This window comes from Bufo gargarizans, chromosome 4 (assembly GCF_014858855.1).
Source record: "Bufo gargarizans isolate SCDJY-AF-19 chromosome 4, ASM1485885v1, whole genome shotgun sequence".
NCBI lineage: Eukaryota > Metazoa > Chordata > Amphibia > Anura > Bufonidae > Bufo > Bufo gargarizans.
The window spans coordinates 368,672,954-368,696,715 of NC_058083.1; the positions used below are offsets into that span (position 1 = coordinate 368,672,954).

The 23,762-nt window shown below is 41.7% G+C and overlaps 1 protein-coding gene across 7 annotated transcripts in view; it reads right to left on the minus strand.

Moving 5' to 3' along the window:
* Positions 1-5,468: 5,468 nt before the first annotated feature.
* The window catches only part of ARID1B (AT-rich interaction domain 1B), a 645,879-nt gene continuing 627,585 nt past the window's right edge, over positions 5,469-23,762 (minus strand). For all 7 annotated transcript variants that reach the window (XM_044289093.1, XM_044289092.1, XM_044289095.1 and 4 more), the window contains 4 exons: positions 22,789-22,885; positions 16,377-17,160; positions 15,003-15,133; positions 5,469-8,510 (listed from right to left, as the gene is read on the minus strand). In XM_044289093.1, coding sequence (XP_044145028.1) covers positions 6,774-8,510; positions 15,003-15,133; positions 16,377-17,160; positions 22,789-22,885 — 2,749 coding nt within the window. In that variant the 3' untranslated portion in view covers positions 5,469-6,773. The remainder of the gene's footprint in view (positions 8,511-15,002; positions 15,134-16,376; positions 17,161-22,788; positions 22,886-23,762) is intronic.

Below are 23,762 nucleotides of genomic sequence, written 5' to 3' on the forward strand. Positions count from 1 at the left end.
TTATGGGGTTCGATATACCTGCTTCCACAAAATACAGGATTGAGGGATGCGATATACCTACTTCCACAAAATACTGATTAAGGGGTTCGATATACCTGGTCCCCGGAAGGGAATATTTCTCCCAGAAGGGAATCCCAGAGCTATATGGGATACGTTCAGCAGCAAGTGAATATATCTCTGGCACACAGTGTCTGTGCCAAGATACATTTGACCACAGATGTGGTCTAGCAAACACAGGCAGAGAAGGTACATAACTTTTACTGCCCACTGGGTGTCAAGCATGTAACCCGTGACACCCATGTGGATTTGGTGTTACCGCCAAGGATTGCATGTAGGCCTGCCTCTTCTCCTCCCTACTCCATCCTCCGTCTCCTCCTCAGGCTGACTCCTCTTTTTCGACTGCTATCGCCTCTTCCGCTGCACACCCCAAGTTCCCCAGAACCTATTTGACGTACCAGGTGAGACGTTGCCATGCTGTGCTGCAGCTGTTGTGCCTGGAAGCCAAAAGCCACACCAGTCCTGCACTGCTTTCAGCTCTGCGGTCACAGGACGATCAGTGGCTAACCCCGCTCAGTTTGACAGTTGGTAAAGTGACGTGCAACAATGGTGAAAATCTGCTGAGCGTGCTGAAACAGGGCAAAATGACACACGTGCTGTGCATGGCACGCGTCCTGAACTTAGTCGTGCAGCGATTCGCTGCCAAATACCACAGGGTCCAGAATGTCTTGGGGCAGGCCAGGAAAATCTCTTGCCATTTTAGAAGATCTTACATGGCCATGGCTGGCTTTGCTGACCTTCACCGGCGACACCACCTGCCCGTCAGACTTCTGATTTGTGACTGCCCGATGCGCTGGAACTCCACCTTGTATATGTTAAATAGGCTGCTCCAGCAGCAATGTGCCGTTAACAACTACCTGTATGAACTCTGCAGCAGGACAGGTTCTGGGGAGCTTAGATTATTTTCACCTCGCCAGTGGCTGCTTATGCCCGATGCATGTAGACTTCTGCGGCCATTTGATGAGATCACCAAACTGGTCAGCCACAGTCAGGGCGCCATCTGTGACATAATACCTTACGCCTTCTTTTTGGAGCGTGCATTGCATCGTTTCATTGATCAAGCCGTGGAGGAGCAGGAGCTGGAAGATGAGGAAGTCGTAATGCTGAATGAAGAGTCAGAGGAGGATGGTGGCTAGGGGAGGAGGAGCAAGAAGAGCAGGCTTTGAGGGGGACTTTAAACTTTTAGGGGATCCCTGGTGTTGTCCGTGGCTGGGGGGAGAAGACTGAGGATGACATTCTCCTGGGTGATGAGCAGGAGCCAGAGCGCTCCACCGCTTCCAAATTAGTGCAAATAGGGGCCTTCATTCTCCAGTGTTTGAAGGGACCCCCGTATAAAAAGCATGAAGGGCAAGGACCAATATTGGGTGGCAACGTACTTAGACCCCCAGGACAAACACAAAATGGAGGACATGTTACCAGCATCATAGAGGGCTGTCAGAATGCATCATTTCCAGGCCTTGCTGCGAGAGATGCTGCATTCTTCTGTTGCTGGCAGAGGAATTTCCACCCAGAGCGAAACAGGTGCGGGTACTAATCCTACCACACCTGCAAGAAGAGGGCAGTTTGAAGCAGGGCCGGACTGGGGATAAAAACCAGCCCTGGAAAAAGTTGCATACCAGCCCCACAGCATTGTGTCATTATTTACTTGTTTATAAAAGGGGAAAGCATTCATTTTAAAACACGTGTGTAAACACAAATATGAACTTTGCCCCACAATAGCTCTTTTGTAGAACCCCCATTGTTCATATCATCACAGTAGACCAGCTTTTCCCAACCAGGATGCCTCCAGCTGTTGCAAAACTACAACTCTCAGCATGCCCAGACAGTGGTTGGCTGTCAGGGCATGCTGGGATATGTAGTTTTGCAACAGCTGGAGGCATCCTGGTAGGGAAACACTACAGTAGACTATTATCCCATCCAATTGGGTCAGTACTAAGAATAATCAACTTATATGAGCTGTACATATATAATTATATACAGGAGATACCCAGGTTATAGCAGCATGGTAGTATAACCTGGGTATCCCCTGTATATAATTATATATGTACAGCTGGTATAAATTATACATATTCTTGTATATAGTGATATGGTCCATGCGGGTATAACCTGGGCATCTCCTGTATATAATTATATATGTAGAGCCGGTATAAGTTATACACTGTATACAAGAAGATGTACGACTTATACCAGCTGTACATATATAATTATATACAGGAGATACCCAGGTTATGCCAGCACGCTCCATATCACAATATACAAGAAGATGTATAACTTATACCTGCTGTACATATATAATTATATACAGGAGTTACCCAGGTTATACCAACTGTGCATATATCATTATATACAGGAGGTACCCAGGTTATACCACCATGGTCCATTAAAGATTTATAATATATACCAGCTGTTAGCTGTACATTTATAATGATATCCAGATGATGGGTAGATTTATTCCAACTTAGTATATTTAAAGGGAGTCTTTCACCTAATCTGAGCATTTTAGACAGCTCAGATCAGGTTATAGACTCTTTGAACCTCATTACAATGGCACCTTTGTTTTCTGTGTCCCTCGTCCAGATCATGAAAAAAATACTTTTTAAACGTATGCAAATGAGCTTCTGAAGGTGCCCAGTGCACCTCTTTCAGCCCTCTGGCCCGCCCTTCTGTCCTATTACCTCCTCCGCCTCCAGCCAGTGAAAGTTACTTTGAAAATCTGTTCCTCTGCCCATAATGGGCAGAGCAGTGCGCAGGTGCGGGCCAGTTCCCAGCCTGACTTCTTCTCTTGCCTTTGTGACGTCCGCCGGCTGGAGGCAGAGGAGGAGGTAATAATAGGACAGAAGGGTGGGCCAGAGGGCTGAAAGAGGTGTGTTTTTCTGGGCATATCTCCCAGTAACACCGCCCCTGGGCACCTTCAGAAGCTGATTTGCATATGTTTGAAAAGTGTTTTTTTCATGATCTGGACAAGGGACACAGAAAACAAAGGTGCCATTGTAATGAGCGTCAAAAAGTCTATAACCTGATCTGAGCGGTCTAAAAAGCTCAGATTAGGTGAAAGGCTCCCTTTAATTTATACTCAGATATATAGTCCTCTTGTAAGTACCTGGTCTTCTCCCGCTTAAAGTGGCCCCAGGGCAGTCGGCCTACCAGGAAATTTCCCAGTATCCCGGTAGGCCAGTCCGGCCCTGGTTTGAAGATGTGTTGGTCACTTTGGATATGAGATCATTCTTGCAGCCAACCCATCGACAGCTGCCCTCCGGATCCAGCCTCAGGGAACGCCTAGACCGACAGGTGTCCGGCTACATCGGGTTAACGGCCGATTTGGATGCTCTGAGAAGCGATTAACCCCTGGACTACTGGGTGTGCAGACTTGACCTGTGGCCAGAGCTGGCACAATTTGCCATGGAACTCTTGGCTTTCCCCTAGTCGAATGTCCTGTCCGAAAGGACGTTCAGCGCAGCAGGGGCGATCGTGACCGATAAGGGCACTCGCCTAGCTCACGACAGTGTGGACTACCTCACATTTCTAAAAATGAATGAGGCATGGATCTTGGAGGAATTCAACTGTGACAACCACGTGTAATTGAATTTCCTCATGCCAGCCCACACATATCCACCATAACCCAGAACAAACAATGGTCCTTGTCTTATGTATATACAATGGCATAAAAGGCCTTTTCTGTTAGGTGAATGCCTAATTTTTTGGGCCTGTTATGGCCGAAAGAATTGTTTTTAGCCAGTGATCGCCTAATAATCACAAGTTTTTTACTGTAAGGTGAATGCCTAATTTTTGGGGCCTGTACTGGCCTACAGTAAAATTTGTCTCCAGTGACAGCCTACTGTAACTCCAGCCGCATAATCACAAGTTATTTTCTGTCAGGTGAATGCCTAATTTTTGGGGCCTGTACTTCCGTGGCCTAAAATAAAAAATTTCTAGGCTCCAGCAGGGCACATTTTTGAGAGTTTCCCCTTTAAGACGCATAAAAATGGCCCCTGATTAAAATACATATATGTTTTGTGGGAATTTTTGCCAATGATCCCTTTCTGGTATGTCACTGTCCATGTTGTGGGACAATTTGTGCACTTCTAGTAAGTATTTGGTGGCTGCAAATATGACCTGAAGGTTTTTCAGGTTTGCCTGCCATTAAAGTCAATGGGGTCTGCCGCGAACGCGCGGTTTGTGAACATTTGATCGCGAGCGCATGTTCGTGAAACGTCCCGGCCGATGTTCGGCCATCACTACACAAGAGAATCAGTGCTAGAGTGGCAGGGGGTTTAACGGATGAGTAATTTTTTTTCCCTCTCGCAATACCCCATTTTAGGTTTTTTGTTTGGTTTGATATTTTAGGAACAAATCATTTACTTTCTGTAGTTATCGTTTCTAGTTACAATATTGTAATACCATTTTAACTAAAAGAACCACTGTAGATATCAGTTAGTACCTATGGCAATATGGCATGGTTCCCTCACGTGATAATGTACATTATTAAAGGAAAATTCCAGTCCTATTATATTGATGGCTGTTCCTCAGGATAGGTCATCAAAACCTGATTGGCAGGGGTTTGACACCCCTATCGTTAGGCCAGACACTCTCAAGCGAGCTGAATGCAAAAAGGTACCATTCTGGCCTCTGCTTCACTGACAGGATTGTACAGAATTATACTGATCTATAATGTTGTGTGACCCTGAGAGTCCTAGAATCTATTGTATTTCGGGATGAGAGAATTGACTTCGGATGAAACATCCAAAGTAGATTTGCATACAACTTTGCTTCAATACTGTACGGAGCGAGTTCAGGAAATGTTTTTTACAGTAGAAATCAAGTTATTACCCGAAGTCTCGCGAGACTTCGCGAAGTAGTAACTTCAGCTCATCAGAGCCAATACATTCTAATACTGTAAGGAATTGAAACAATGTTTTATTTGAATCGACTTCAGATGTTTCATACAAAGTCGATTCGCTCACCCCTAATTGTATTACTCTGATGTCGGTGCATTTCTGTAGATTTTAGGACTCTACAGCATTATAATGCTGTGTGATCCTGTCAGAGGAGGGGAGACCAGAACGGGATCTGTCGCTGACACACACAGTTTCTCACGTTCAACTCGCTCATGTGTGTCTGGCCTTCAACTGTTCTGCAGTAGCTCCAGCACTACAGCTCTGTCCATTGTGTGTAATGGACAAAGATGGTTGTAACAGGTATGGGGTGTCCGACCTCTACAGATCAGGTATTTATGACCTATTTTGGGGTTAAGCAATTAAAATAAAAGGACTGTAAAACCCCTTTAATACATGCAAAACATAGGTTTATTCCCATAATATGAATGCTGAAGAATGACACCATTTTATATTTTCCTAACTTTTGCACAAGGTTTATATGTTACAGTGATTATTCAAAAACACCCATCACAGTGCTTAACAAGATTTAATGTACATTTATTCTTAACATGTGGAACATATAGTATAAAGATTTTATACTGAATAAATGATATTCATTAAGCCAGAGGAAAAGGAGGAATTTACAACAAGTTTTTTTCATTTTCTTTTTTTGTAACTACATTTTCTTGAAATACAAATATTTTATTTTCATCACTGAAAAACCTCAATAGTTTTGTTGCTTCATCCATTATGGTGTAATAACTTCTGTCTGTATTATATAACCATAGTCTAATTCAGTTGGCAGACAACTATTCCACATTGTGACCAGTAAGCAAATTATTCAACTGCTATCCTGAAGTAGAGCATTAATTTATACATACAGAAACTTGTACATTACCCTCTTGGATGGAGATATGGCCAGGAGAGAAATATTCATTTTTCAGTGCCATGAATAGGAGGGGGAAAAAAATGAGAAGATGACCATAAAAATCTATCACTTTCACCACATCATGGGGAAATAGACAAATCATGTACTAAAATTAATAGTTTATAAAACAGGAAAAAAAGAAAAATGTGAAGGCCTATACATCTCTTATATACATTACAGCCCCTGGGAAGTAGAAAACAAAATAGAAAAAATATAATGAAATATCTAAAGGCTGTTGTCATAGTGTGAAAGTCAAACAAAATCCAGAATTATGACAGTGTGTGTATTACTCAACTCATTTCAATATAACCATTCAAAAATGTATTTTTTTAAATTTAATTTCCGCATTATAGGCTATTCATTCTGCTCCTATTCTAATGTTTCTCTTATCCAAAGGATAAAAACTGTATTTCCAAAACATAGGCTCCTCGGCTACATAAATTGTCACTAACTGTTCTATTGCACACAGGTTTGGTACATTTTTTTCATTTAACTCAAAGTAGGACAAATTTCGAAAATGAAAAAACAAAAACAAAAAAACCTTACTTTCAGCAGAAAATTGATACAATTTCATGTTACAATGCTTGCACAGTTTTAGCAATCAGCCCCCCAAGTATGCAGCCAACAGAAATAGAATACAAAATGACCTCTGAATGAAACAATTGTTGACTTTGGTTAAAACAAATAAAATAAAATTAATATACACATACAGCAATTTTAATTTTCTGAGCTGGTTAACCATCTCTTTGAATTTCAAATTGGTAAATAAATGACTTAATATGTGGAGCAAATCTGTTTTTTCCTTTTAACATTTTTGTTTTTCTTTTCTCAAATTTTGATAAAAGAACAGAAAAATAGCCAGTTATATGTGACTTCCTACTTCCCTTTCACACATGCTTGGCATCCCACTGGGGTCATAATTGTCCTATTTGAAAGAGTACATCACAGATGACAGAGGCAACCGCAGAGTTCAGAACAGCTGTTATAGAGATATCCAACAAACGACCTTCGTGTAAAAGGAACTCTGAGCGGTTTTCCTCCACTTTGGCCATGGCTAATAATGCCTTAGCTGCCCTGCACATCATGTCTATGCTAGGTGGCTCCAAATTGGGGGGATGCATATGCATGAGGTTATGCTGACTCTGTTGATACTGGGCCATGGTGACTCCATCTTCCAAGAAGCTTATTAAGTTTCCAATGCTTCCCTTTTGAACAGCTATGGCCCTTGCTACCAATGTATCCCCCTGAGCAAGGTTTGAAAGCAGTGCCACAGACATTTCTCGACACACAGGGTTTTTGCGGTCCCCAATGTACCTAACTAGAGTCGCATAGAGTTTCTCTTGGCGACTGAATGGAGGTGTGGCCAACATAAGGTCCACATTATTGTCCTGTATACTGAGTTTACATAAGGTTTCCAGCACAAGTCTCTGTGGGGAAAGAACAGAATTGGGCCCTACTGTTGGAAAGGGATCCTGTGCCTCTGCAGATGGGCATACCATCCAGTGTAGCAAGCCATCTAAAATTGCCAAACAGATACTTTCTGTGTAAGCAGACAAGTCAAGTTGTCCAGAGATATTGGCTAATGTGACCAAAGTATTTTCCCTCAGAATCTCGAGGCAATCCCACCACCATTCATCTTTGCTACAGCTGGTACCTTTAACTTCATCTTCTTTTTCATAAGTCTGTGGTTTTCGTTTTCTCTCTGGATGCTCATGACGAAGCAAGATTAATTTGCCAAGAATCAAGACCAATCCTGGGTGTTTTGACAACTCAGCATCATTCCCAGGTACAAAGGACAAACTACGGATAATATTTGACACACAAATGCAGCGCTTTGCCAAAGAGTCTTGCCACTGGGCTATTGTGCACAAAGGAGTTTCATCTCTGTTTCTTGGCTCATCTTCCAGTAATGTAATATTCCTATGAGTTTTGGCTTGGTTGATTCCTAATGAATGTTTGTTGCTGTTTGCTTGTAAGCAATAGCTTGTTGAGTCTTCAGGTAGAGCACCAGGTCTTGCAGACAGGACATCATCGATGGTTGCAGTAATGCTCTTTTCAGGTTGGTCCCCTTCATCCTCTACTACTTTGATCTCAAGCTCTTTGTTCTTTTTACTTGGTGAACTGATTGTTGGTTGTACTCTGTTACGTATGGATATCTCCATTTTGCTTTCAAAATGTGTCTGAATGTGTTCAGTTGTGTCCCCTCCACCAAGTTGCCAATGGAGGAGTCCACTAATAAATTCCTGTACTCGCCCAAGTTGGTCTGATCTATCAATAACAAAAAGATCATTCTTCTTCATAACTTTGATAGGTAGCTTGTCAAACTTACTGGCTTGTTTAGGTCGTAAAGTAAGATCACTCAATGCTTCTGATTTCACATAAGAGAGATTCTCAGCTTTTACAGGGTCTTTTTCAGCTACACTTTGAAATTCTTGATTTTCATCTTTATCATCAAGTTCATCCTCTTCCTCTTCAGTGTCCTCCTTATAATCCATAGCAGCTTCTTCCTCTTCTATAGACAGCATATCTTCAGAGCTGTTTTCAAGGTCTTTGTTGACATTTTCACCAACTTCATATTCCTTTAAAATCCCAAATATGTCGATGAGGCATTTTCTGAAGTATTCCACCAAAAGCTCCATGAATCCTGGTAGCTATTAAATAAAAAATAAATAGACATTATATCACATTATAATAAAGTGACATTTAATTAAATTTTGATCCATAACAATTTTTTTTCATTAATGTTGAGTCAACAAAGTAGGCAAGTACAGGTGAAACTCGAAAAATTTGAATATCGTGCAAAGTTCATTTATTTCAGTAATGCAACTTAAAAGGTGAAACTAACATATGAGATACACTCATCACATGCAAAGCAAGATATTTCAAGCCTTTGTTTCTTATAATTTGGATGATTATGACTTATAGCTTATAAAACCCCAAAGTCACAATTTTTAGGTACCCTTTGCTCAGGGGATATGGATTAATTAGCTGACTAGAGTGTGACACTTTGAGCCTAGAATATTTAACATTTTCACAAAATTCAAATTTTAAGCTGCATTAATGCAATTCCTTTTAATTTGCATTACTGAAATAAATGGACTTTTGCACGACATTCAAATTTTTCGAGTTTCACCTGTATACATTTTATGTACTTTAGCGTGGAGAAAAAAGGTTATCATAAGTTAAGGACTAAAGGGGTGTTCCAGGGGGAAAATGTAGCGGCAGAATGTATTTAAAAAAATCACATTATTCATGTATTAAATCCTGCACTGATCCAGCAACTATGCTAATGTGTCCCACATAGGTCTCAGTTTACATTTCAGTGGGTGTGCTGTATCTGCACATGACCACTGCAGCCAATCACTAGCCTCATCAGGGATATGGTGTATTTACTGACATCACTGATATGGCCAGAGTGGAAAGGGACCACAGAAGCATCGGCTCAGGGTTAGAAGGGAATTTAATTGAGGAGGGATAAAACATTTTTTTATTACATATACCTTATTTTTCGCCCCATAAGACGCACTTTTTCTCCCCCCAAAATGGGGGGGGGGAAATGCCCCTGCGTCTTATGGGGCGAATGCTGACCGTTTTACATTGCAGGCTGCGATGTATGTGAGAGCGGGGAGGGACTGGGAGGAGCTGGGGGCCGGCAATAGTGGCGGGGCGGTGCAGTCACTGTACTATAGCCCCGCCCTGCTGCTCAAGTGCTGCAATATTCAAATATGTCTTATTCAATTAAAAGTGATTACACATGCCCCCTCACTCCTATTATTACCGTACATCCTAACAGCTTCATTAGAATGCAGGCAGGCAGGCCGGGCGGCAGCGCAACTCCCTGATGTCACGTGCCTGCGCCGCCTACTTTATGAATGAAGCAGGCGGCGCAGGCAAGTGACGTCAGTGAGTGACGTGCCGGCCGCCCCGGCCTGCCTGACGGCATTCTACTGAAGCTGTTAGGATGTACGGTACTAATAGGAGTGAGGGGGCATGTGTAATCACTTTTAATTGAATAAGACTTTTAATTGAATAAGATTCTATATTTGTATACTGGAGCGGTGGGCAGGGGGGAAATCTGTGGATGGCACAGGTAAGGGGTGGGGGGTCTGTGGATGGCACTGTTATGGGCTGGGGGGGTCTGTGGATGGCACTGTTATGTTGTGGGGGGTCTGTGGATGGCACATAAATAACAGTGCCACCCACAGATCCCCCCTCTAACAGTGCCATCCACAGATCCCCCCTCTAACAGTGCCATCCACAGATCCCCCCCTCTAACAGTGCCATCCACAGATCCCCCCCTCTAACAGTGCCATCCACAGATCCCCCCCTCTAACAGTGCCATCCACAGATCCCCCCCTCTAACAGTGCCATCCACAGATCCCCCCTCTAACAGTGCCATCAACAGATCCCCCCCTCTAACAGTGCCATCCACAGATCCCCCCTCTAACAGTGCCATTCACAGATCCTCCCTCTAACAGTGCCATCCACAGATCCCCCCCTCTAACAGTGCCATCCACAGATTCCCCCCCTCTAACAGTGCCATCCACAGATCCCCCCTCTAACAGTGCCATCCACAGATCCCCCCTCTAACAGTGCCATCCACAGATCCCCCCCTCTAACAGTGCCATCCACAGATCCCCCTGTAACAGTGCAAACCACAGATCCCCCCATAACAGTGTCTGTCATCCACAGATCCCCCCATAACAGTGTCCATCATCCACAGATCCCCAGTAATAGGGCCATCCACAGACCACCATTAGTTCCAAACCCACCAAAAGCACACCTTTTGGTTAAAAATATTTATTTTCTTATTTTCCTCCCCAAAAACCTAGGTGCGTCTTATGGGCCGGTGCGTTCTAGCAGTTTTTAAAAAAAGGCATCTTATGATCAAAAAGCAGTGCAAGATAAAAAAAAAAAATACAACATTTCATGTTTTTAGTGTAAATATACACGTTCAGGATGTGTGGAGAATCATTGAAATCTGCATGTGCCCGCAGGGAAATCTGTGTGGATGATCCACATCAATTGGTGAAGATTTGCATGCAGATTTGGTGCAGAATTTCCGCATGCTGATTTTACTCTCCCTATTGAAGTGAATAGAGAAAATTTGGTCAGGAAAAATAAAATAAATTGACATGCTGCAGATTTTTTAATCCGCACCGCAGGTCAAAATCCGCATGGAATACAATGTGCATGACCTACGGGTGAATTTTCTGCACACAAATCCGCATGCAATCCTGATCGTGTGCATTTAGCCTAAAGGGAGCCTGTCACATCAAACAATGTCTGAGCTGTAGGCAGCAGATTATAGAACAGAAGGAGTTGAGCAGATTGAAATACACAGTTGGGTCACATTACTATGACCATTTCCTACAATTGATAACTGCAGCAAGTAGCTCATAAAGGAAGTCACATGTTGTGAGCTGGCTTGGTGATATATAAGGTGTGAGACAGGATGTCTGCACACATATCCCTCGTTGCTGTCCTGGGTAAAAGGAGAGATTTATCAGAGCTGCAAAAAGGGATGATAATTGGCTTTTGTGCCAAGTGTGGCAGTATTTCTGAAACTGTGCAGTTGGTAAACTGTTCGTGTACTGCTGTGGTGAAAATGTATGGTGAGTGGACAAATGTCAACACTGTGAATAAGCGATGGGGAAACTGCAGAGCACCAAGCGCCATTGATGGCAGAGGTGAAAGTCAACTATGAAGGTGAACAAAGGCGGACCGTAACGCTTAAGTGGAGCAGCTCACTGCCAAAATGAACCAAAGGGCTACCAGACATGTGTCTAAAACAACAGTTCAGTGAACCCTACTGCATATGGGGCTCTGAAGCAGATGAATAATTACTGCACCTCTGATAATGAAAAAGGCTTCAATATTTTCGTGGCATTCTCTGGGCCAACCATCCATGTGGAAGGCACTCTATCGATTTGGTTATCAATCCATACTTGCAGATCCTGCACACCCAAACATGCTGATTGCCTTCCTGGGTCATATGGGATCACCCAGCAAGGCAACGCAACGCAACATGTGACATGGCTGGAAATATCTGACACTAGTTGGATGAGCATGACTAAGACATCCAAGTACTACCTTGGCCCCCTTATTCACCAGATTGGTACCCAATTGAGCATCTGTGGGACCACCTTCGCCCTATGGATCCTCCCCCACGCACCCTCCAGCAGTTGTGGGATGCACTGCAGTCAGGATCTCTCTAGATACCTGTGACAACCTACCAGGACCTTATTCAGTCACTTCCAGCCAGTCTAGCCTAGTTGCACAAGGCGGTTACTCTGGATATTAGCTGGTGGTCATAATAATGGGACTGTGCTATGCTGTGTGTAGAGGGAAGTCAGGTGGGCGTATGTATATGGATATATATATGTATCTGCCCCTTCTTTGATACGTGTATATATATATATATATATATATATATATATATATGGGCCCCTTTATATGGCCGTGTATATATTGGCCCTGTATATATATTGGCAAGTGGGGACATATGTATGTGATGCCCCAGGTATATGCGAGTGTGTGTGTATATATAGATATGTATGTATTTACACGCATGTCTATGTATATAAACTTATGTCAGAATGACAGTATGTATGTGGGCTTATTGCTGCCCATTCATGTCCCCGGTTTTGTATGTATGTATGTATATATGTGTTTATAGATGTGCCCCAAGCATCTGTATATATATATATATATATATATATATATATATATATCTGTAGAGGGAAGTGTATTAAATATTCCCTAGATTCAATTCCCTATAAACTCTTATCAACGGTTCATCCCCCATGTTTAGAGAAAAACTTGTACTGATAGCCTGTAGGATAACAGCTGATTAGTATCTAGTCCTCTTTTGTTCAGGCCCTAAACAGTAGGCCATTTGTCAAGGGGCTTTCTAACCAGAGACATCATGAACCTGTTTCCATACCTTTGCCCCATGGCTAAACTCCATTCCCCTACTTCCAGCATTTTGGGACTCGGGGGGGAGGACTCTTGGGATTTGAGGAATAAGAAAGGCACACTATGATGTCACATGCCTGACGAGGGGGGAGGTGAGCTGTTTCTGAGGCTGATATATGAGCCCCAAGCCAGGAACAGGGGTCTCTTGGAACTGGACTACAGAGAGAGACACATGGGAACAGGTCCCTGAAGGAAGAGAGGTCCATATGCCCCTGGAGATGGCTGAGTATACCCTGGCATGGCATTGTATCTCTGCCCTTGCAGTGCAAACCATATTTACCTCTTCCCTGCCCAGCAGCATCAATCCCTGTTGGTGAAACCCCCTACAAATACCCTGGCACTGCATTGCATCTCTGCCCTTGCAGTACCAACCACATTTACCCCTTCCCTGCCCAGCAGCATCAACCCCTGTTGGTGTAACCCCTGACCTCCCTCTTCATTATCCCTGCATTTACCCCTACCTTGCCAACCCTGTTCCCCTGCTATACCCTGCAGCAGCCTTCAGCCTGGTGTATCTGTGGCCTGCATTAACCATTGCAGGTCCCAGTCTCATTTCCCCTAGGGATAGACCAGTAATAGTAAGGGTGGGCTGTTATTGTGTGTGTGTGTGTGTGTGTGTAATAGTTAGTTTGTGGGTGGAACTTGGGATTGTGTAGAGTCGTTTAGTACTGTATATTTAGTGCTGTATTGTTAGTGCTCTGCCTACGTTATGTACTGTAGGTTAATAAATACTGTGTGTTATTTGTACCTACTGTGTAACGTGTTATTAGCAGTAGCTAGCTCAGTTAGGCGCTTGTAGCTAGCTTACTGATTGGCGTAAGGCAAAGTAGCGTATTATTATTATTATAAAGGTATAAATAGGCGGAGTCATCGATAGACGGCACCTCCTATTTATGAATATTAATTATTGATATTTGCATAAATATTGGTGATTAATATTCCCCCTTTACACTGTGTACCGTAGTTTAGTGGGAAAAGATTCTGAATAATCAGCTTTTCATGGATTTAAATTCCTGCTTATTCTGGGCTTGGAAGTCAAATGGTGGTCCTATAAGTGACTGACAGCCTTCCCTCTATGCATACACAGATAGCTATCACTGATAGGACCATCTTTGACTTTAAAGCCCAGAATGAGCAGGAATCAAAATGAATAAAATACAGGTTATACTATATACACACCCGTGGCCAAAATTGTTGATACCCTTTCCATTAAAGAAAGAAAGTACCCACTATGATCAGTGAAATAACGTGAAACTGCCAAAAGTAATAAATAAAAATGTACTGAAAGTCAACTAATGTACATTGCTAACAGACATTGCTTTTGAATTGTAGTTCAACAGAATAATTCATAAAACAAACTAATGAAACTGGCCTTAAAAAGTTTTTCCAAGACTTAGCGCTCATGCACACAAATGTATTTTCTTTCCATGTCTGTTCAATTTCTTTTGCTGATCGTATGCAGAACCATTCACTTCAATGGGTCCGCAAAAAAGAAAAAAAAAAAGGAAGTTACTCCGTGTGCATTCAGTTTCCGTATGTCCATATTTTCGTTCCGCAAAATATAGAACATGTCCTATTATTGTCCTCATTACAGAGAAGGTTAATACAGTTCTATGAAGGGCCAGCTGTTCCATTCCGCAGAATATAAAATGCACACGGATGTCATCCATATTTTTTGCGGATCGCAAAATACATACGGTCGTGTGCATGAGCTCTTAAGAACACCTTATAAATAGGCAGACTGGATTACAAGTTTGAAGACACCTGTGATGCTACTTACTGGACACACCTTAGTTTAAAATGTCCCTTTGGTCAAAAAATTTTTCCATCTTTTCTAGGGGTACCATCATTTCTCTCCAGGCCAGTTTTATTATTATTATTTTTGTATTACTATGTTGAACAACACTTCAAAAGCAATGCCTGATGTTTAATACATTTTTATTTATTATTTGATTTGTCAGTTTCAAGTTATTTCAGTGACCATTGTGGGTTTTTCTTTAACGGAAGGGTACGGACAATTTTGTCCACATGCATATATTAATTTGATCAACTCCTCCTTATTTATAACATGTTAATGGCAACTGACATGTTGCACAACATTGAAATGGTAAAGAACAGAATGACCAGAAGCAATTTTAGCAAAAAAAAAAAAAAAAAAAACTCACCTGAGACAGGTTGAAAGTGGCCACTGTGCTATCATCATACAGCAAGATATTGATGGTGTCTAAAGCCCATGTACTTTCAGCCAAAAGACCAGATTTTAAAGACATCATCACTCTCCAAGCCTCTGGTGTTACTGTAAGAAATTTAAAAATAATTTAAAAAAAAGTTTTTTATTTCAGCAGAGGTACTGTAAAGTGGAAAATATACCACAAGCTGTTTCAGGTAATTTTTCAGAATAAGCTGCCATGTGTACATGAGGAATAACACTATAACTCTCTTTATATATATTGCATCTGGCATTTATTTAGAATTTTTTCATTCAACCTCTCTGTAATTTTAAAATTTATCAGAGCTGCTGGGAGGAGAGTAGCTGCTCAGCATATCTGCCCCAACATAGAACATGGATAAAGAGCAATACCTGCCCGGTAAACTGTCTGTAGCACACCCTCAGAAGCAGCAGCAGCAGTAATGAATTGTTTGTGCCAGTCTGCAACAACCACTCCCTTTTTCCTCATCTCCTCGCCCCCTTCCCCCTCCATAGACTTCCATGTAATATGATCCTTTAGTATGCAGACAACCATCTTGAGTGGTCATCACTGAAGACGTATATAAGCAATGAATGGACATTTAGAGAAGAGGAGGGTGGAGCAGGAAAGGAGACTGATAAAAGGAAAAGAAAACATATTTCTTTGATAAGATATATTACAAAGTTTCTTGCATTTGCACTCATGAAAAAAAGGAGACGGCAATTACACTTTAAATAGCTTATTAAATGACACAAGGTTTATCAGCTACTACTGCTATAATTTCCAGCTGAACTACCCTTGCAAAGAAGAGAACATTACATAGACAAATATGCACACAATGTAATTATTACCTATATCAATGTATATATTTGCTATTCAATATGTATACAACTCAATAAAGTGAGAGTAAATAAGAGAAATAAAATTATAGAAGATCTATGAAATGGACATGTGACTAGCCACTGTAATCGGCATGTGATAAATGACTAGAATTAGTGCAGGAATGAATGTCAGACAAATGATACATTTTTTAAAGTTTGTTATAGACTGAAACATGAAATTCACTTGAATGAGACTAGTACTGTAGTAATGAGGCAAGGCCGCTAAACAGTGTGTTGAGCTGTGCTGTTTTGGTGCCTCGTTCTGTGCCAGAGCATGTGAACACAGCTTATTGATGGGTTTCAGGAGTTGGTTCCCCCCCATCTAATATTGGTGACCTATCCAATGGATAGATCATCAATAAATAATAAAAATCCCTTTAAGAATAATTTTATAAACCGCTAGACTATGAACGTTCTGTAACAAGTATTTTTCTTTGTCACATTACACCTATTCTTCAGTTTAAGTTACCTATATCTTTTGAACTAATCTTTCTCCTTGACTTCAAGATTGGTTGAGTTGCTTCCACTGATCCTGGAGGGAAGGATATTTCACGTCTCATAGAAGGCTGAGCAGGAAGCCCAGAGCTTTGTGTTGGAGGGACACTGGGCATTACTTTCTGCATTTTAATAGATGGCATAAAAGGAGACTTGCTTGGTGACATGCGGTTTTCTAATGAGCGCTGAAAAGAAGCAGGACTAGGAACCCTTGAAATGTGGTTTGGCATAGAAGGTGGAGTCTGGTAAGAAGAAGGTGGAGCTCTAGTAATTGGTTGCATGGATCCTGGTGGAGACATATAAGATGGCTGACGTGGATTTCCATGAGGTGGCCACTGACCCTCATGATTCATTTTTTGGTCGGGACCCATTAGGTCATCAGAACGGTTCATAACTGGATATGTTCCCGACTGTGGAGTGCCTCCAGGGCCTGGTCTTCCTGGGTATGGGTAAGGCATATCATTACGGGATGTCCACATGCTCTGTTGAGGGCCATCATTTGTTGATGCCTGCATGGGACCACCCATTATCTGTGGTCCCATTGCATGTTGCTGCATTTGCCCTGGACCTTGCATTCGCTCTCTGTTATAGGCATAAGGATACTGGCCTTGCAGGGGTCTTCGGTCAGGTCCAGAGTAAGTGTTGCTATACTGATTATACACATCCTGCGGTTGACTACTGTATTGCATATTATATAAATCGCCTTCATGCCGCTTTGATGATGGACCATACATGCCATCCATATGGCGTTTGTAGTTCTGCAATTACAAGACATTCATGCCATAAATATCAAAGAGCAGTTAATAGCACTAGTCTTAACAAGGTAAATGCATAATAGACATTATGACAAATAAAACTTAGAGACATAGGGGGACATTTATCAACACTGGCATTTTCATGGCCAGTCATGATTCTCCCTGCACAGCCAGAGGATGCCCTATATTGAGGCACCCGCCTAGGGATAGATTTGGCACATCCTCCTGTAGGCCATGCAACAGACTAAAATCTACATCAGAAAAAAGTGTTTTATAGGAAATAGCTACACCCACTTGCAGCCACTATGAGGTGCTCTAGTCTATGAGTGACTCACCCTTCACAATTAAAAATGGATATATTACTAGAAGACTGGCACTCTCAAACAAATGGGGTCACACGGTTCTTAAGCAGGTCACAATATTTATTAATAATACATAAAAAGTTAAAAGACTAAAATAAATTGTGTATAGACCAACAATCTTAATAGGATAACAAGTACGCCATATATTTCCTTAATTTCTATAAGGCATTACTTCCATTCCTTCACAATTGACCACCTATAAAGGGAAAAATGGCAAAGGGAAATAATGAGGTAAAGGATCCTTTTTCTTCTATTTCTTGATAAGAGGAAAAGTCCGGTGAAATAAGTATTTCAATTATATTGGGCTTTCAATAAGAATATTCCTTTTTATGTTCGGTATAAACTTTAACAGTTTGGCAGTTGGATTATGCCGAGTAATGACCCACTATGTGGGCTTACCTTTTCTTCATATATGCCGGTCGATTATTTGAGTATATCGGAGCCCCGCTGAGAGCCGGCGTCCCGGCTGTTACTCTGTTCAGCGTCCCACGTGGGTTCAGAGACGCACTCGTCGCTCCGGAAATGACCTATCGGCACTGAAGAATTCGGTAGTTGTTTCTTTCTTCCGACTTGAGCTGTAATTGTTGCCACCAGATGAATTTAAAGTGCACTATTTTTCATATGATGTAAAGAGTCTTTTATAAGTAGGTCATATTTAGATCTTTTGGTCAGATCACTGGACACCAAACGCCTTTCGGGGACGCTTCTCCCCTTCCTCAGTGGCATTACCACTTTCGGAAGAAAGAAACAACTACCGAATTCTTCAGTGCCGATAGGTCATTTCCGGAGCGACGAGTGCGTCTCTGAACCCACGTGGGACGCTGAACAGAGTAACAGCCGGGACGCCGGCTCTCAGCGGGGCTCCGATATACTCAAATAATCGACCGGCATATATGAAGAAAAGGTAAGCCCACATAGTGGGTCATTACTCGGCATAATCCAACTGCCAAACTGTTAAAGTTTATACCGAACATAAAAAGGAATATTCTTATTGAAAGCCCAATATAATTGAAATACTTATTTCACCGGACTTTTCCTCTTATCAAGAAATAGAAGAAAAAGGATCCTTTACCTCATTATTTCCCTTTGCCATTTTTCCCTTTATAGGTGGTCAATTGTGAAGGAATGGAAGTAATGCCTTATAGAAATTAAGGAAATATATGGCGTATTTGTTATCCTATTAAGATTGTTGGTCTATACACAATTTATTTTAGTCTTTTAACTTTTTATGTATTATTAACAGGGGTCGAGTGGAGGGGGAACGCATGGGAACGGCGTTCCTGCACTTTTTTCACGGCAGGAACGCCGTTCCCTTTCAGCCTCAAGCCAGGAGAACGCGGCTGAATCAGATTCACAGGGGGAGACGGAGCGCACTGTGCAGGGCGGCTTCAGTTGAGAGGAAGCTGTCTGTGCGGTGCTGCTGCCTGCGACTGCCTCACTGTGACTCCTCTCATGGCCACCCCTCCTCTCATGGCCACCCCCTAATGACATCATCTCCTTCACTACGAGATCATTTAGAATGTCTAGAAAAGTTTGTCCTGGGATTCGAACTCACAACCTCTACACATCAGAGGAAGGCATTTACCCTCACAGCCATGAAAGCTGTGTAGGTAGTTGCTTAAAAAAAAAATATATAAGACTTGTACTTATACCTAGTAAACTGCTACCTAGTGTACAACCATACACATGACAGCTGCCCACTGTGTATGGATGTAGTAGAGCTGGGTGTGTTGGGGCAGCTGTCATGTGTATGGTTGTACACTAGGTATCAGTACACTAGGTATAAGTACAAGTCTTATTTTTTTTTTTTAAGCAACTACCTCAACAGCTTTTATGGCTGTGAGGGTAAATGCCTTGCCTCTAATGTGTAGAGGTCATGAGTTCGAATCCCAAGACAAACTTTTCTAAAAGTGTTTTTTTTTTCTGATACTTCTACTGATACCTAGTTTACTGATACCTAGTGTACAACCATACACATGACAGCTGCCCCAACACACCCAGCTCTGCTACATCCATACACAGTGGGCAAAGTTACCTACAGTAGAAGTCTTATATATATTTTTTTTAAGTAGCTAGCTAGACAGCTTTCATAGCTGTGAGGGCATATGCCTTGCCTCTGATGTGTAGAGGTCATGAGATCGAATCCCAGGACAAACTTTTCTAAAAGTGTTTTTTTTTTTTTTTTTTTTAGTCCGCAGCGACACAAATTACAGCATGCTAGATTTTCTGTGCTTTTTTATTTTTTGGAGGGGGGGGGGTTGCAGTGGATCTTGGGTGAGTTCCCACACTTTTTTTCCCAGGACTTGACCCCTGATTATTAATAAATATTGTGACCTGCTTAAGAACCGTGTGACCCCATTCGTTTGAGAGTGCCAGTCTTCTAGTAATATATCCATTTAAAATCTACATCAGCCTCCTAGCTGCCCACTAGCAGGGCAATAAAAGTTTTTAAATATACAGGGGTGTTTTCAATCACTGTTATAATTCTCAAGGCCAAAGTTATGTGTGGAATCACTTATTTTAACCCCTTCCCGACCTCCGCCATTCATGTACAGTCTATGGAAGCAGCAATCAAGCGATCGCCCTAGGGCAGTGATGGCTAACCTTGGCACTCCAGCTGTGGTAAAACTACAACTCCCAAGATGCCCCCCTTGTTTGGCTGCTCTCAGAACTCTGTAGAAATAAATGGACCATGCTGGGAGTCGTAGTTTCACCACAGCTGGAGTGCCAAGGTTAGCCATCACTGCCCTAGGGTGACTCAAAATAAGTGAAAAATAAAGTTTTTAAAACTAGAAAAAAAATTATAAACATTTATGTTGGCAATTTTCCCCATATAATTAACAATAATTAACAAAACAATAAAAAAAAATAAAGATTGTTGTCATTATTGCGCACAAAATGGCTATACTATTAAAATACAAATGTATTTATTCCATATGGTGAACTCCATAAAGGGAAAAAACAAAAACAAAACTGGGGATGAAAAAATAATGAAAATGGTATCAATAAAAACTACAGACTGTCCCAGAAAACCCCACCAACTTATCTATAAATACCTCCTAGTAATTTTTCCACCTACATCATAGCGCCACGTCTACGATTTTTTCCAGGGCCACTTTGAGTTCCCAATCCAACCCTGTAGAGGCCCTAGAAAGGGCTAAGAACCTCAAGAGTGCATCCTCAACTGATCTCACGTGTCTTTATTACAACCAACAAAATGTATAACGAATAAAATTATTATGTAATATTTGATTTATCATGCCCTATGTTCCAGTTGTTGACTTTACACAGTAGTGTTTCTCTCGTCTTAAAATATAGCTTTGCTGTGTGTATATGCTTAACCAACTGTAAAAGTAGGCATTCTTCCTACAAATAGCAGAGTAGTGTCCATGGACAGATTTTTAGAACCAGACTGGTTGTAAAAGCATAAGCGATGTTGTTTTTAAGATGTGTACATCTTAGATTTTAAACTGTTCAATGTTCACAAATAAATATGCAAAGAAGAATGGAAGAAAATCCCTCAAACAAGAATTGAAAGACTCTTGGCTGACAATAAAAAGTGTTTACAAGCTGTGATACTTGCCAAAGGCGGTGCTACTAGATACTAACCATGCAGGGTGCCCAAACGTTTCCTTAGGGCCCTTTTCTTTTTTTGTTATTTTGAAAATGTAAAAGGTGTAAGAAGGTACAAGGAATCATCGTGGATGATAGGTACCCGTCACCGAGGTTCCTGGCCTCGGTGGAGTAAGAGACGGCTTTTATGTGTCAGCAGCAGTTGCTGTTTGAGACCTTAATACTTAGTATGGCTGTATAGCTGATCCGGGATGTCTCTTACTGGGAGTAGTCAAAGTGCTGGGTCGGTGACTACTCCCCATGTTCCAGGCCGGGTTTTGCCAGGCCTAAAAAAAACAGCCAGCACTGCTAGACTGACAGTGGAGCTCAGTAGGTGTCTGTGCTGGGATCTGAGGCTTGTGCTGTGCTGGAGGGCTCAGACCCGTCTGTAAGAGAAACAGGCCCCCTAAAAGCCTGCTATGGACTGCTGGAGGCAGAACTGCCAACAAGGTGATTTTTGTTATGGTAATTTGCCTCCGAACTGCGTCTACACACCGTCTACCAGAGCGAATCCCCACAAAGGTGAAAATAAAAAAAATTGCCATTGCTTAAAATACAAAGGGAATATGTCATCTTTAAATGCTGTGTACATCTTAGGAGCATTTTTTTTATTATTGCATTGTACTCAATTTGAGCTAAAATACTTTATATTGTTCTTTATTAAAAATATGGCGTCCTTTTATCTGTACAGAGCTGAGATGTTCTAGTTAGCACGCTTTGTATTTTTTTTTTCCTTCAGACTCCTTATCTTTGCTCTCTGACCTCCTAAACACCCATTATAGCTCAGTTCTCATCTTGCTTATAAGAATGTGGCTTAAATAAGAGTTTATGACCTCTCAGTAGTTTAGAGATCAGGCTTATTAGATGATCGGGCACAAAGTGAAATTACCAGTGACAGAGCTAGAAAAACCGTTAACCCTTTGTGACAGAACAGCTCAATATTTTTAATAAAGGCCAATTGAAAAATGATTTTTAGCCAAAAATGAGTAAAATGCAATCATATGAAAATTGCCTACAAATAGTGTACATAACTTTATGATTTTTGGAGATCATTTCATCTTCAACTTGCTTAACTGTTCACATTAACAGTACTTGACAAGCTGTGCCCAGACATTTGTGTACTACTGTATGTATTTCTGTGGTGCCACTACTGAGATATAGCCATTTATATACACATTAGCTTATTGGTGCAGAGAGGGGCGGACTCAAGCCCCTCAGAGAAAATATGTTCACCTCCCTGCATTTCCTGCCGCTCCCCTAATTCCTCTTGACTGATACATTGCAGGCGTGAGATTATAGGGCCATATGAAATGCCTGAGCCTAATTCTCACTATAGACACATGCACCCAATATCTACTCTGCTGAGGAAGCAGCACAGATGCCTAAAAAAAAAGGATATATTATGTTATGCATTATATAGGGTCTGGGAAAATTCATGACTTTGGGCCTTAAGAATAGCAAAGACCCTAGTCATTGGCACTAGTTATACCATATACCACAGATTTTTGCATGTTCTTTTATGGTGTGTGCACAGGTTTGCTACACCTTTACCACTGAGTTTTATTGAAGTCAAAATGATCCATGTCACAGTTCAGAATCTACACATAACATGCATTTATAAAATGACAAGCATTATATATTTGGAAATAGGCCTTACTTGTTGTTGAGGATACATTCCTGGTTGGTGCCCTCCATATGGTGGTTGCCCTGATGGGGGTCCTTGCCCTGCATACTGCTGACCGTATGCCTCATGTCTAGAAAACAGAGTTACACAATGCTGATTTTTATTTTTTTATATATATTAAAATATAACTAATTTTAACTTGAAGAGGTGACTACACGGGATAGGTGGTAAATGCATGCAGCAACTTGTCCTGCTGTGTGATTAGGACAGGTTGTGTGTGTACTTCTAGGATGGCGGCGATTTATTTCCCCTGATGTGATGATTGCTCCCCAGACAAAACAAACCATTATAACTAAATGTAAGGTATTTGGGAATATATTTATAATAAAGTAATATTTAGGCATTTTAATTTCTTTAAAAATGACCTTTCATCTCTCCTGACATGTCTGTTTTAATAGCTACATGTATTTCCCATGCAATAACAATTCTGGAGCATCTATTCCCATGTCTCTATGTTGTGCCATTCCTTTATTATTTCTACTAGAAGTTATGAACTATTGCTATTATCCTTCAGTAAGGGTACAGAGGGGAGGTGACCAGTTGGGGGGGGGGGGTACCTGCACAGATTCACTTTATTCAATCATTGCTGCCATTTTCAGACTGTGCAGGTAACCCCCCCCCCCCCCCCCCAACTGGTTACCTCCAATCTGGACCCTTACTGAAGGCTAATGGCAATGGTTCATAACTTCTAGTAGAAATAATAGAGGAATGGGACAACATACAGACATAAGAATAGATGCTCCAGAATTGTTAGTACGTGGGAAAAACATGGCACTATTAAAACAGACATGTCAGGAGTAATGAAAGGTCCTCTTTAATTCCTGGAGAACCCCTTTAACCACCTCCCGACCGCTGTACGCACCGATGCGTCCGGGAGGTGGTTGTTTAGTTCCTCCTGGACGCATCGGCGCGTCCTCTCGCGAGACGCGAGATTACGTCACAGCCGG